At 42.5% G+C, this 16,257-nt stretch overlaps 1 protein-coding gene across 1 annotated transcript in view; it reads left to right on the top strand.

Annotated features, from left to right (window-relative positions):
* The window catches only part of LOC121272522 (regulator of microtubule dynamics protein 3-like), a 59,649-nt gene extending 55,146 nt beyond the window's left edge, over positions 1 to 4,503 (top strand). The window contains exons 12-13 of the mRNA XM_041179137.1: positions 1,834 to 1,921; positions 4,100 to 4,503. Of these exons, the coding sequence (XP_041035071.1) occupies positions 1,834 to 1,921; positions 4,100 to 4,150 (139 nt within the window). The 3' untranslated portion in view covers positions 4,151 to 4,503. The remainder of the gene's footprint in view (positions 1 to 1,833; positions 1,922 to 4,099) is intronic.
* The last annotated feature ends 11,754 nt before the right edge of the window (positions 4,504 to 16,257 follow it).

Genomic DNA, 16,257 nt, shown 5'->3' with positions numbered 1-16,257 from the left:
AACAGACACACTCACTCCCAAGTTCAGTGAACACACAGCAGTCACACTCCTGAGTTCGGTGAACAGATACACTCACACTCCCGAGTTCAGTGTACATACATCACTCATACTCCCGAGTTCAGTGAACACACAGCACTCACACTCCCGAGTTCAATGAACAGACACAGTCACACTCCCGAGTTCAGTGAACACACAGCACTCGCACTCCTGAGTTCAGTGAACTGACGCAGTCACACTCCCGAGTTCAGTGAACACACAGCGCTCACACTCTTGAGTTCAGTGAACAGATACACTCACACTCCCGAGTTCAGTGAACACACAGCACTCACACTCCTGAGTTCAGTGAACACACAGCACTCACACTCCCGAGTTCAGTGAACACACAGCGTTCACAGTCTCGAGTTCACTTGGAAGGAGTGAGGGAAATATGAGGGAGAAAACTTTAAAAGTTGACATTTTGCTGGACCAGGAACCAGTGCAGGTCAAATTGCACGCGGAGATTGGTGAATGGGACTTGCTGCGAGTTAGGATACCTGCAGCAGGGTTTAAGATGGACTTAAGTTCACTGAGGGTGGAAGATGGGAGGCTGACCATGAGAACATTGGAATCGTCTGACAAATACCACATTATATGTTACGCATGTTGACAGGAACACACAAAACTCTCAATTTTAAGCAGAACATCACCAGTTTCTCTAGACCCCCCCTGAAGTCTTTCAACTTTGATACCATTCTAGTAGATTTCCTCTGCACCTTCTTTAAGGCCTTGACATCCCTCATGAAGTCTGGTGCCTGGTATTGACCACAATACCCCAGTTGAAAGCAATCAATGTCTATAAAGATTTAGCATAGCTTCTTTGCTTTTGTACCCTATGCTTTTATTAATAAAGCCCAGGGCCCTGTAATACTTTTAACAACCATTTCTACTTGTCCTACCACCTACAGAGACTTGTTTGCATACACCCGCAGGTCTCTCTGTTCCTACAACCCCTTTTAAAATTGTACCATTTAGTTTATATTGCCTCTCCTCGTTCTTCCTATTTTTCCACTCCCACCCCCCAACCCTGGGCAGCCACTGCATTTCTTCCTTGAGTTCCTGATCTACTCCCCCACCATTCCCTCACATTCCTTGAGTTACTGATCTTCTCCAGCCAGCCAGCACCAAGGAGGAACCTGCACAATCACAAAGGAGATGCAAGGTTCTGATGGAGAGGTCTTTGGGCTTGGCTCCCGTATGGTTGCGCACGTGCAGGATGACTGATATGCCTGGCAGGTAATCACCCCATATAATAAAGAACCCGCAATGGCTCTGAGCTAAGGAGAAAAAAAATTCAGCCAATACTCCTGATTGCCATCAAACCTCCTCCATTAGGAAGTGCAGCATGGACATTTGTGTAATGATAAGATCAGCATCAGTTGTGTTGCTCGCCTGCCCACACACAGATACATGAAGAATTGTAATTTGGTGAGGCACCACGCATGGGACTGTAGCTCAGTATGGGTCAGTGCCAGAGAGAAGAAGAGAACCCCAACATGATATCTTTAAAATTGGTTTGATCTTGGGATGTGGGCAACACTGACAAGAAAGATTTTATTGCCCATCCCTAGTTGCCCAGAGTATTTAACATCAACCACATGTTGTGAGATTGGGGTTACATGTCAGCCAAACCAATAAGGAGTGCCAGGCTCCCATTCCTCTATGGTCATTTACTGGGGCCAGCCCTGGAATTGCCAGATTTCAGAGTTGATCTTCATAAGGGTGGGATTTGAACTCTCAAACCACTAGGCTATCTATGACTAATAATAACTACAAATATCTTCCATATTTCCACAGTTACCGCACGACATACACAAATGAATGCAACATCAGTGCCTCTGACACAGCCCAAACAGCAGACACGGAGAGTGAATACGACCAACAGGTGAGAAATATAATTTAAAATATTTTGCTAATCAATTTGCCAATACACAATCTCATCTACAGCTGTGAATAAGGAGAACAGTTTCATAAGTAAATTGGTCAAAACTACCTCTGCTTCAATTCAGCTCATGTACTGACAGCCAAGTCTGCTGGGGCATTTTTTTTAAGGTTTATCAAACTTATAGTAACTTCAAGCACTGAAACTATCAATGATTGCAGGCTGCAACTGAAACTGGCCGTGTTTCACGATGACACTTAAAATGCCTTATTCGAGAATCAATAGAGCCAGTATCACTAATGTTTACATATACAGTGGAGTTAATAAATGTTTCTCTGATTTGTTGTTTTGCACAAGCACTGTAATTCATTGGTGTAAATCACATGACAGCATATCTCACCTATCATTCATTTATGATGTTTCATTGTTCAGTGAATCAGAACCCGATGCTCAGCGATGGGGTGGATGTGGGGAGTGGGGCGGGGGGCAAGAGGAAATCAGAACCCAACTTAATGGTGAGAGGGTTAGAGAATCAGACCCAACTCACGGTGAGAGGGTGAGAGAATCAGACCCAACTCACAGTGAGAGGGTGAGGGAATCAGACCCAACTCATGGTGAGAGGGTGAGGGAATGAGACCCAACTCACGGTGAGAGGGTGAGGGAATGAGACCCAACTCACGGTGAGAGGGTGAGGGAATGAGACCCAACTCACGGTGAGAGGGTGAGGGAATGAGACCCAACTCACGGTGAGAGGGTGAGGGAATGAGACCCAGCTCACGGTGAGAGGGTGAGGGAATGAGACCCAATTCATGGTGAGAGGGTGAGGGAATGAGACCCAACTCACTGGGGTGGAAGTGGGGGGGGCAGGGTGAAGGGGTGGAGGGTGAATCAGAACCCAGCTCCTTAAACTGGTTTTTAATGCCTAATTCTAATCAGTGCTTTCACCATCTCCTCCTTCCACTCATTAATTCTTCTGTTTGACTGGAAGGATCATATATGATATTTAATTGATCCAGTCAAGCTTAGAGTCCCCAATATATATTCTGGCAAACCGTCTTCAATCATTTCTATTCCAATAGAACCTCTGTAAATACGCATCTGGTTTAAAATCTTAGGCCTATTATTTGATTTGACCTTTTTGACAGATTGCTCATGAACCAATGATCTTTCAGTGCCCACTTCCCAATGCATTTATGGTTCTCATCACCTGAAAGTTGCTTAGTGACACCACTCAGAGAGATTTCAGGGAAACATTGCTGGTGATAATTTTTCTGGGCAGGGAGGCAAAGAGATGTATTCTCTTCCAAAACTTGAATGTCTCCCTATGTATCCTTAGCACATCAGTGTCCTCAATGACACTGCCATATTGATATATATTCAATGGCAAATTATAAAGTAGACTACCTCTCAGACTTTAAACCTCAGATATACACATCCCTTTGCATCAACATTTAGCTTCACAGCAACACAAAGCTATATTATGGCATAAAAACAGAAAGTGTTGGAAATACTCGGCAGGTCTGACTAGCATCTGTAGAGAGAGAAACAGAGTTAACCTTATGAGTTATATTCGACTTGAAATGTTAACTCTGCTTCTCTCTCCACAGATGCTGTCGGACCCGCCAAGTATTTCCAGCACTTACTGTTCTATTTTACATTTCTGGCATGCACAGTATTTTGCTCTTATTCTATGCTATGGCACTTGGAAGACATGATGCCTAAACCTGATTTAGTTAAATAGTGCAAGGAATCTGGCACTATATTGAGGTTATACTGGTTGCAACTCAACTGTAGCCAAGCATGAAACATATATCAAGCGTTTCCAGTTAACATAGCTGTTCACTTTCCCCATGCAATAAAAGGGATAAAGATAGATTGATATTTATATATTTTCTTTCACAGCCACCAGAAATCCCAAATAACTATACAGTCACTTTTGAACTGGAGTCAGTTTTGTAATGTAAGAAACATGGCAGCCAATTTGCACACAGCAAACTCCTAAGAGAATTGTCTCAAATTCTAAACACAATGAATCACACTCACAGCCTTTGAACAGGACCCAGCATAAGACAGCAGTAGAGAAGAGATTAATGAGATTACATTTGTTTTCAGTACAATTTAACAGAGTTCAGGTAGTGAACAAGCCATTGAATTTGATTGTGTTGTCTTCCCCCCTTTCAGGATGAAGCTGATGAGGATGAAGCTGATGAGGATGAAGATTTGCAGGACTGAAGAGAAAAAGCTTGAGGAACCAACGGAACCAAGCAAGGACTGACTGCTGGAGTGACCATGAGCTACCAGTACCGTAGAACTTGTCATCGTCACACAGCAATGGTTAACGATTTGATTTAAAAATTAAATCAAACAGTACTTGAGCATTATATAAATAATGAGATTTCTTAAAAGGCAATCTATTCTCCCTTCCTCTCCTCCAAGACTCCCCTTTCCCTCAGTAAGTGATGCCCTTTCAGCCGGTGCTAGACTGTATTTGTCATGGACATCCTTGTCAGGAAAGAAACATTCTTTGGGCCTAACTATTGCAAGGACAGAGGAATAAGAAATATTCAAATTGTTTTTGTTATAGGCAGCAGGTAATAAAATGGAAGGAATTCATTTAGCAGTGAATTTTAGCTCCTCTATTGATAGTCAAACTTGGCTGGTGTTTCATTTAATTCACAACATGTTTCAGTTTAATAGGAATTCTTAAAATGTAATAAACAGGCTGTACCAAACTGTAGCATTTGTTTGTTCCATTATGCAAATGGGAGTCAACTGAAGGTTTCAGTTATATTCATGAGGTTTGTGAATTTTCTATTCCAAAGCCTCAGGCGGCCAAGCAGTGAGACCTTACCAGTACAGACACAATGAGCCAAATAATATCTTTCTGTGCTGTATGATTTCACTCTAGAGAAACACAGCCAACTGCAGGTGCATAATCTCCCTCCAGCAACAGCGCTCAACAATGGAACTGTCCCTGCATTCTGGAAACTGATGGCATCGCCACTGCTTCAGGATTGTTCTGAAGTCACCAGGAATTAAAGATGAATCTCCTAGGCACAGTTGTGAGCAATACCCAGGGGAAAAGAAAAACATACAATCGTTAAATTATTTTTTTTTTTTGGACAGTTTTATGGGAGAAGTGCTATTTGACGAAGAGAGGCACTTGGAGCTGGCCGGTCATGTAATGAAACTTCCAGCCAGCCTTTGGCATCACAAATCCACAAAAATGAGAATCTTATGAATCTGCCTCATCCTTCCTGGCCTGCTGCAGCCTTTGTCACAGTTGATCACACCATCCTTCTCTCAAGCTTCTCTGTTGTCCAGCTGGTTGCAATTGTACCTAGTTCCATTCTCATTTATCTATTTGTAGCCAGAGAATTGTCATCAATGGCTTCTCTACTTGCTTCTGTGCTGTTATCTCTGGCGTCTCCCAAGGATTGATCCTTGCCCCCCTCCTACTTCTCATCTACATGCTGCCCCTCACAACATAACCTGTAAACCCGTTAGTTTCCACATATACACTGACGTCATCCAGCTCTACTTTACCACCACTTCTCTCGGCTCCTTCACTGTCTCTAAATTATCAGATTGCTGGACGGACATCCGGTATTGGACGAGCAGAAATTTCCTCCAGTATGGGAAGATTGAAGCCTTTGTCTTTGGTCCCCGCTACAAACTCAGCTCCCTCGCCATCGACTCCATTCCTCTCCCTGGCAACTGCCTGAGGCTGAACAAGACTGTTCAACAACTTTGGTGTCATACTTGGTCTGAATTAAGCTTTCAACCATCCATCCATATGATCTCTAAGACCGCTCACTTCCACCTCCATCATCTCCCTGACACCGCCCTGCCTCAGCTGTCCTGTGGCTGAAATCCTCATCCATGTCTTCTTACTTCCAGACTTAACTATTCTAATGCTCTCTTGGCCAGCTTCCCGCATTCTACTCTCTGTAAACTTGAGGTCGGCCAAAACTCTGCTGCTTGTGTCCTAACTCGCACCATGTCCTGTTCACCCATCGCCCGTCTGCTTGCAGGTGTACACTTGCTCCCAGTTTAGCAACGCCTCAATTTTCAAACTCTCATCCTTGTTTTCAAATTCTTCCTTGGCCTCGCCCTTCTATCTCTGATCGGCTTCATAGATATCTGTACTCCTCAATTTCTGGTCTCTTGAGCGCATCCTTAATTTTAATCGCTCCACTATCAGTGATCATGCCTTCAGCTGTCAATGCCCTAAGCTCTGAAAATCCCTCCCTAAAACCACTCTACCTCATTTTCCTCCTCTAAGACACTTTTTAAAACCTACCTCTTTGACCAAGCTTTAGGTGACCTGCCTCAACATCTCCTGAAGTGGCTCGGAGTGAAAGTTTGTTTTATGTAGCTCCTGTGAAGCACCTTGGGACATTTTATTATGTTAAGGACACTGTATGAATAGGAGTTGTTGTTGCCACTGAGTTTATAGTTCACATATCAAGGTAATTAATTTAGGTATTTAGTTTCACACATTATAATGCTGTCTTTTCATATGGAGAAGTCCAGCAGTTTTCAGGAGGCTGGTCCCCAGTGCTATGCGTAAAAAAAACAAATACAGATCTTAGACAAGAAATGCCCCTATCATGCTTTCTGACATCCAATGTACTTTTTCTTTTGTGAAGTCAGACATTATCATCCCAGTGAAAGGTGTAAGTGCATAAACCACGAAAAATGGCTCATGACTTAGCGAAAGACTCAGCAATAACTGCAACTGTCTGAACTGGATCTGTAACTATGCAAACAAAACAGTGAAACCGGTATAAAATTGCTGTAAGTCTCTTAGTTCGCAGATCAACATAACCATCACAAACTGTTATGTCACCAACTCGGATTCATGTGGTGACTTTTAAGGGTTTGAAGGACACTGAGTGGGAAATAGACAAATTGCAAGGAGTCATCAAAGGCCTGGTCAGAGAGTGAGATTTTGCAAAGCTTTACAAGGAGCTGAGGGAGGTGGCAGTTAGGAAACTAATTCCAAAGTGCTGACGTATGGCAGCTGTAGACTCCACTTCTGATGGAGGAGTGAGGGCAGGAGAAGCTGACAGACGAGACCAGAGGCCGGGGAGCTCAGGTGCATGTTGGCACATCAAGCTGAGTGAAAAGTCAGGTAGAGACCAGAAAGCTTGGACAACTGTTGGGAAATCCATGAATTGAGGATAGGGAACCACTGGTGGTTGGAAGGGTATGAGTGGATAAGTCATTTTTATATCCATATAACAGAATGTGGCTGACTGTGGCAAGCTGGCATTTATTGCCCATCCCTAACTACACTTGAGAAGGTGGGTGGTGAGCTGCCTTCTTCAGTCACTGGAATCCATGTGGATTACAGCTTTTCTTAGCAGTTTTCATACAACTGAACGGCTTACTAGGCTCAGATGGAAGTTAAATTGCTTTGGGTCTCGAGTTACATCTGGCCAGACCTGGTAAGGATGGCAGATTTCCTTCCTTACAGGACATGAGTGAGCCTCTTGGGTTTTATGGCTGCCTGAGAGTTTCACGGTCACCGTCACCGATACTATTTTATTTTAGATTTATTAAATTACTAAATTTAAATTCCCAATCTGCTGTGGTGGGATTTGAACTCACATGTATGGATTATTAGTCCAACCTACTAGATCACTAACTCGGTAACAGAGCTACAATGATACCATACCCAGGGGCACCAGTATAGAATGTGACACCAACAATGACTATTGATGTTGATACAATTATTCATTGTTTTATTTTAGTTGACTTGAGCATTTTTGTTCTACATGATGAATGTTGTTAACATCATTGGACAATAGCGATTCACCCCACCCCCAACCCCACCCCTCCAGCCCCATATAAAGCTATCTTCAGGGTTCCCATTCAGTCTGATTTTGAACAGTATTGATAGGTGCTGGAACTGTATTGATGTCTAGGGAGCAGCCTGGAATTCAGAATATCCTTTCACCTAGATAACCGTAAGCCCTGTCTTTAATCATTTTAGTGAATGTGCACTGGCCCACACATTAAATATTGGATAATTCTATGTGAGAGCATTAAAATCAAAATGCTAAATTATCCTTACCCCAATTTTAAAATGAAAAAATGAATGATTTGCATTTACATAGCGCCTTTCATGACCTCAAGATTTTGCAAAGCACTTTACAGCCAATGAAGTACTTTTGAACTGTTGTAATGTGGGAGACCTGGCAGTCAATTTGCACACAGCAAGATCCCACAAACAGCAATGTAATCATGACCAAATAATGTGTTTTTTAATTATGTTGATTGTGGGATCAATATCTAGAAAGTCACCAGGGACCATTGCCCTGCACTTTCTTTGAGTAGTGGCCACAGGATCTTTTACATTCAGCTGAGAGACCAGACAGAGCCTGGGTTCATAGGACCCTAGGAGCAGGAGTAGGCCATTCAACCCTTCGAGCTTGCTGTGTCATTCAATAAGATCATGGCTGGTCTCCAGTTTGCCATCTCCCCCCCATAACCCTTGACTCCTTTGTCTATCAAAAATCTGCCTACTCTACCTTGAACAAATTCAATGACCCAGCCTACACTGCTTTCTGAGAGAGAGAATTCCACAGACTAACAACCCTTTGAGAGAAAAAAATTTCTCCTGATCTCCGTTTCAACTGAAAGACAGCACCTCCAATAATGCAGCACTCCCTCAGCACTATACCAGGACTGTCAGCTACATTTACATGTTCAAGCCTCTGGAGTGAAGCTTGAACCCACAACCTTCTGACTCAAAAAGTGCTAAGCACAAGAGCTAATTTCTGAGTCTTTTCTACACTGAGAGATGTGATGTGTACCTCTATTCAATCATTTTTTCTTGCGTTAAATTACATTTTTTTATCTGATTCCAAATGATGAGAAAATGACATTTAGTTTACTTCTTTATTTGATGGAGATTTTCAAAATCCTGAGGGGGCTGGACATAGTAGATAGGGAGAAGCTGTTCCCGCTCAGATAAGGATCGAGTATGAGAGAGCACAGATTTAAAGTGATTTGCAAAAGAAGCAAATGTGACATGAGAAAAAACTTTCTCACGCAACGAGTGGTTCGGGTCTGGAATGCACTGCCTGGAAGTGTGGTGCAGGCAGATTCAATCGAGGCATTCAAGAGGGCAATAGATGATTATTTGAATAGAAACAATGTGCAGGGGTATGGGGAAAAGGCAGGGCAATGGCACTAGGTCATAATGCTCATTTGGAGAGCTGGTGCACACATGATGGGTGAATGGGCCATTAAAATTCTGTGATTCTGAAGCTTTATTTCTGTATTAATTGATCACACCCATCTTATCAAAATAAAAATAAACATGACCTTACATGAAGATTCAAGTAAGAGAAGACAGGGTACATTTACACTCACTACCTCCCCTTCCTCGATCAGCTAGTCAACCCATTCTCCTGATTTAAAAAGGCAAGGAAACATCACTTCGTAAGGGCAGGGCAGGTGTGATGAAATAAATCAATAAAAATTCACTTCTTATCCTTTTAAAAGGTCTTCCTGCTATCTTCCAAACTAAGCAGAAATGTTGCCTCTGTACAATACAATATGCATTCTTGAGAGTAATTACATTACAATAGCCACATTCAGAGCTACCAGCGAGCCTTAATACAGAGGAAGTCTTGATTGGACTCAAATGAGAAATCAGAACCTCTAATTGATAAAAGAGGAGGAAAGCTGCCCAGCACACATAGCTCATGTTTAGGCCAAACCAGTCAAACCAGTGGTCAAACCAATGCTTTTAAAATTAAACCAAAGCTAAAGATGAGAACAGCAGTTAGATTGAACAATCAATCAGAAGCTAGTATCTGCAGAGTGTTAAATACAACACCAAAGTCATATCCCATCAAATTAAATTACAAGGTGTGGGTGTCATTGGTAAGGCCAGCATTCATTGCCCATCCCCATTTGCTTTTGTTCATTAGCACAGTGTGCAAGGCCAACTGAAGCAACCCAACTGGCTAGCTAACTCTTTACTAACTGGGAATCCAGCACATGCCCCCAGAATTTTCTAAAATGGTTAGTGCACAGAAGGAGGCCATTCAGCCCATCAGGTCTGTGCCAAATTTCTGCAAGAACAACTCACCTAGTCCCACTTATTGCAATTTCTCCTGTAGCCCTCAAACCTTTCCTCTCCAGTTAATTATCCAAGTTATGATATAAAGAAAAAATATGATTCCTAAACTATGATTTCCTGCCAGGGTTCCATGCAGGGGTATTTGGAATGACAAAAAGAAAAATAAGCATTGGTAATCAAATGGAAGCAGAAATTGCTGGAAACATAGATCAATGAGTGTCTGAAAGATAATGATTTGGAGGTGACCTTCACAAGTTTTGAAAAACGGCTTCCTGCAAAATGTCAACCAACTTTTTCTGTCACATGTTTACGATTATATCTTCAGGTAGCAGCCAAAGCAAATGGTAACTTGATCTGTATAGTACTCATTATATAACAAAGTGCTTCAGAGATAGAGGATGCTGAGCCAGGTGGAGATTAGGAAGATGGGTTGTGAGATGGCTTTGGAAAGGTGCAGAGATGGAGAAGTTGAAAGAGACATCTCCAGAGAACCTGATTGAGACAACAACAGGCTCTGCCAATACTGGTGGAGGGAAGATGGCTGAGGTTGCAGACCGAAGCTTAATGGATCTGAAAAACCAGAACTTGAGTGGCTTATGAATAGCAGCTAAATCTCACGCTGGAATTTTTCTTTTATTCACTTACGAGATGTGGGTGTCGCTTGCTAGGCCAGCATTTATTTCCCATCCCTAATTGCCCTTGAGAAGGTGGTGGGTGAGCTGCCTTCTTGAACCGTTGCAGTCCATGTGGTGTAGGTACACCCACAGTGCTGTTAGGGAGGGAGTTCCAGGGTTCTGACCCAGCGACAGTGAAGGAACGGTGATATATTTCCAAGTCAGGATGGTGTGTGACTTGGAGGAGGACTTCCAGGTGTTCCCCATCCATCTGCTGCCCTTGTCCTTCTAGATTGTAGTGGCCGTGAGTTTGGAAGATGCTGCCTAAAGCTTGGTGAATTCCTGCAGTGTATCTTGTAGATGGTACACATTGCTGCCACTGTGCATCAGTGGTGGAGGGAGTGAATGTTTGTGGATGGGATGCCAATCAAGATGTTTGCTTTGTCCTGGATGGTGTTGAGCTTCTTGAGTGTTGTGAGAGCTGCACTCATCCAGGCAAATAAAGAGTATTCCATCACACTCCTGACTTGTGCCTTGTAGATGGTGGGCAGGCTTTGGGGAGTCAGGAGGTGAGTTACTCACCGCAGGGTTTCTAGCCTCTGACCTGCTCTTGTAGCCATAGTATTTATATGGCTAGTCCAGTTCAGTTTCTGGTCAACGGTGACCCCCAGGATGTTGATAGTGAGGGATTCAGTGATTGTAATGCCATTGAACGTCCAGGGGCGATGGTTAGATTCTTTCTTGTTGGAGATGTCATTGCCTGACACTTGTGTGGCGTGAATGTTACTTTCCACTTGTCAGCCTAAGCCTGGATATTGTCCAGGTCTTGCTGCATTTGTACATGTACTGGTTCAGTATCTGAGGAGTCGCGAATGGTGCTGAACACTGTGCAATCATCAGCGAACATCCCCACTTCTGACCTTATGATGGAGGGATGGTCATTAATGAAGCAGCTGAAGATGGTTGGGCCGAGGATGCTGTCCTGAGGAACTCCTGCAGTGATGTCCTGGAGCTGAGATGATTGACCTGCAGCAACCACACCCATCTTGCTTTGTGCTAGGTATCTCCGATGGTATTTCTCAGTCTGTTACGACTGAGTGTGTGCAGTTGTTGGGCACAAAGGAGTATATTTTGAGCGTGAGGTGAGCGGAAGAAGATAAAAGGTGCAGATCGAGAAGCCTACCCGCAGTGAGACCAGTGGCGGAGTGACATCACAGACCACGGGTGCAGGGAAACCAGCTGATTGGTGAGTAGGATTGGTGAGTATTTCTAGTCTTTAAAGTTAAAGTGAGGTCTTTAGTTTGTGCTTAGGTCCCTAGACTTTCTTTTCTCTCTTTTTCTTAAAACTAGCTTGTTAAGTATAAAATCGATACTGGTGTAAAAAAAAAATTACAAAGAAGTGTAAAGAGCAGGGATATGGGAGTAATTAATTAATTAAATATGATAGCAATGGCAGGATGAGTGATGTGTTGCTGCTACAGCATGTGGGAACTACTGGACACCAAGTTGATCCAGAGTGAACTCATCCGTTGTAAGTGTCTGCGGCTTGAGGAACTTCAGATCCGAGTTGAGGAGCTGGAATCGGAGCTGCAGACGTTGCACCACATCAGGGAGGGGGAAAGTTACCTGGACACTTTGTTCCAGGAGGCGGTCACACCCTCAGATTAGGTAATTCAAATTTGGTCCCTGATCAGGACAGGAGGATGTGACTGCAGGTGAGGCAGATATGGGGACCCAGGGGTTGGTGTTCGAGGTGCCTCAGCCCCTGCAACTGCCCAACAGTTACAAGGTTCTTGCAAGCTGTGCACATGAGAGCAGGGACTGCAGTGGGAATGAGCAAACTCACCATGGTGCCATGGTACAGGGAGTCATTCAAGTTGGGGGAGGAAATAGGAACGTAGTAGTGGTGGTAGGGAACAGCATAATTAGGGGGATAGATCCTTTTCTCTGCAGCATTGAGTGTAAGTCTTGAAGGTTGTGTTGCCTGCCCAGTGGCAGGGTTAAGGACATCTCCGCAGGGCTGGAGAGGAACTTGGAGTGGGAGGGGAGGGATCCAGTTGTCGTCATCCACGTTGATACCAATGACATTGATAGGACCAGAAAGGAGGTTCCACTGAAAGAATTTGAATCATTAGGAGCTAAATTAAAAAGCAGAACCTCCAAGATTGCTGCCTGAGTCACGGGCAAACTGGCATAGGGCAAATAAAGTCAAGGAGTTAAATGCATGGCTCAAAGATTGCTGTGGGAGGAATGGGTTTCAGTTCACGGGGCACTGGTGCCCAGTACTGGGGTAGAAGGGAGCTGTTCCGGTGGAACAGGCTTCATTTGAACTGTGCTGGGACCAGTGGCCCGGTGAATCAAATAACTAGGGCTGTAGAGAGAGCATTAAACTTAATAGAGGGGGGAGGGTTCTGGAGAGGGGATACATAGGTTTACAAAGCAAAAGGTTATGGCAGCATTGCAAGGCAGCTATTTGGGTAAAGATACCCAGAGTGTGACAGGAAGCGACAGAGTGTACAAACATAAAAATACAGCAGCAAATAGGGTCAAAGGAGGATAAAATAGTATAAAGGCAAAATTAATGGCTCTTTACTGAAATGAATGTAATATTTGGAACAAAATAAATGAATTAATGGCACAAATAGAGGTTAATGGGTAGGATCTTATAGCCATTACGGGGACATGGTTACAAGGAGATCAAAGTTGGGAACTAAATATTCAGGGGTATGTGACTTTTCAAAAGGACCAGCAGGAAGGAAAGGGTGGTGGGGTAGCTTTGTTATTATGAGATGAATAAGTACGATAGCAAGAAATTATCTTGGATTGGAAGATGTAGAATCCATATGGGTGGAGGCAAGAAATAATAAGGGGAAGAAGACACTGGTGGGAGTAGTCTTTAGGCCTCCTAACAGTAGCCATACTGTAGGACAGAGAATAAATCAGGATATAATGAGGGCATGTGAAAAAGGCAATGCATTCTTCATGGATGACTTTAATTTTCATGTAGATTTGGAAAATCAAATTGGCAGAGGTAGCCATGAGCAAGAATTCATAGAGTGTATTCAGGACAATTTCCCAGGACAATATATTGTGGATCCAACCAGGAAGCAGGCAATTTTAGATCCAGTAATGTATCATGAGGCAGGTTTAATAAATGTTCTCAGAGTAAAATATCCTCTAGGAAACAGTGACCATACCATGGCAGAATTTAGCCTTCAGTTTGAGAGTGAGAAACTTGGGTCAGGAGGAACTGTGCTAAACTTAAATAAGGGTAATTACAAAGGAATGAGTTGGATGGAGTGGACTGGGAAAGGAGTTTAGCAGAAAAGACGGTTGATGAACAATGGCAGACAAAAGAACATAAGAACTAGGAGCAGGAGTAGGCAATTCAGCCCCGCGAGCCTGCCCCGCCATTCAATACGATCATGGCTGATCTCATTTCAGCCTCAACTCCAACTTCCCACCCTCTCCCCATAACCTTTCAACCCAATACTAATTAAAAATCTGTCTATCTCCTCCTTAAATTTATTCAGCATCCCAGCATCCACTGCACTCTGAGGTAGTGAATTCCACAGGTTCACGGCCCTTTGAGAAAAGTAATTCCTCCTCATCTCTGATTTAAATCTACCACCCCTTAGCCTAAAACTATGGCCTCTCATTTTAGAATGCCCCAAAAGGGGAAACATCCGCTCCACGTCTTCTTTGTCTATCCTCTTTAGCATCTTATATACCTCAGTTAGGTCTCCTCTCTTCCTTCTAAACTCTAGTTTAAGGACATTTAAGAAAATAGTTCATGACTCACAACAAAGATATATCCCAGTGAGGAAGAAACTTTAAGGATGGGATAAACCAACTGAAAGAGAAAACATACAATGTAGCAAAGATTAGTGGTAAGCCAGAGGACTGGGAAAGTTTTAAAAGCCAACAAAAGATGACCAAAAAAATATTAAAGAGGGAGAAAATAAATTTTGAGGGTAACCTAGCAAGTAATATAAAAATGGACAGTAAGAGCTTCTTTAAATATATGAAAAGGAAGAGAGGGGCCAAAGTAAACAGGCCCCTTAGAGAATCAGGCTAGGGAAATAATAATGGTGAACCAGGAAATGACAGAGGATTTGAATAAATACTTTGCATCAGTCTTCACAGTAGAAGACACTATTAGCATTTCAAAAACACTAAATAATCAAGGGGCAAAAGTGGGGGAGGAAATAAATACAATAACTATCACCAGAGATAAGTGCTAGGGAAACTAATGGGTGTTGTGACCGATACAGTAGGTAAAGCAGAGTTATTTAAAAATCCCAGAGGAAAACTTTAAACAACTGTCATAACCTATAATTTTAAGTGTCGTGTTTAAGATGCAACTGTAAATTCAGGAATCACACCACCAGTTCTTGAAGTTTTACATTAAACTAAATGAACCATATTATTAATTTGCACAAGTTAAATATATACACATGGCTACAAATTACTACTATCACAACTTTTAAAAATTCCCAAACTAATCACCATTAAGGCAACATAGACTTAACCAGGCAACAGGCAAAGCATTTTCACCTTACAAATTCAAAATGAGGTTCTTTTCACTTTGGTTCCTGTGGAGACAGTTGGAGGCTCACAGCTGCTTTTGATCTCACATTGCCTCTGCTCTGCATACACAAAACTGCTAAAGTTATACCTAGCAAAACCCATTGAATGTAAATTCTCATTGTGTCACCAAGCTCTAAACTAAACCTCTTTAACAATAAAACCCCTTTCATAGTACCAATTTTATTAGTAATATAAACATATGGCTTGATATCTGCTGTATAGGTGTCAATTTTCACCTTACTTCTATTCAAAAAAATGCAGCTACACTCAATCCTTCTCTGCATTGCTTCACTGAACGTCCAACAATCACTTCCATATGTCAAAATAGGCATGATGTAGCATTCCAGGATTCTCAGCTTTCATGTTTGCATGGCTAATTTTGAGCTGATCATAATCTTTTTCATTTTTTGAAATGCATCTTTGACCATCCCAATCTTTTGTCTTATTTCTTGGTCGCACTTTCTATCCGATGTTAACATACTTCCTAAGGAACAAAATGAGTTTACCTGTCTTCTCATTCTTCACTGTGATCTCACATTCTGGTAAGATTTTCCTTTTCGACAATACCAGACATTTTCTTACAATTTATGCTCATCCCTTTCTTCTCACTTTACTCTATCCAAAATCTTTTGCAGTTTCTCCTCAGAGTCAGCAATAAGAATGGTGTCATCGGCTTATCTTATCTTATTAACATTGTAATCAACTAATAATTCAGGAAGGTCTTTGATCTCTCTAAGAGTATTTTCACCATACAAATTGAATAAATCTGGAGAGAAAACACTGCCCCCCCCAACTCTTTTAATCTTCACAAAATCACTTAGAGCATTTTCATCTTTTACAGTTGCAGCTTGTTCCCAATAAAGATTTATTATCTCTCTCATATCCTTGCCATCAAGGTCAATAGACTCTTAACATGCTCATCAGTTCTGAAACTGTGCCCCCTAATTCTAGGTTCCCCCACGAGGGGAAACACCCTCTTAGCATCTAACCTGTCAAGCCCCCTTCAAAATCTTTTATGTTTCAATAAGATCATC

Source organism: Carcharodon carcharias, chromosome 34, assembly GCF_017639515.1.
Source record: "Carcharodon carcharias isolate sCarCar2 chromosome 34, sCarCar2.pri, whole genome shotgun sequence".
Taxonomy (NCBI): domain Eukaryota; kingdom Metazoa; phylum Chordata; class Chondrichthyes; order Lamniformes; family Lamnidae; genus Carcharodon; species Carcharodon carcharias.
The sequence above is the reverse complement of the archived record's forward strand: the minus strand, read 5'-3'. Positions and strand labels throughout refer to the sequence as shown.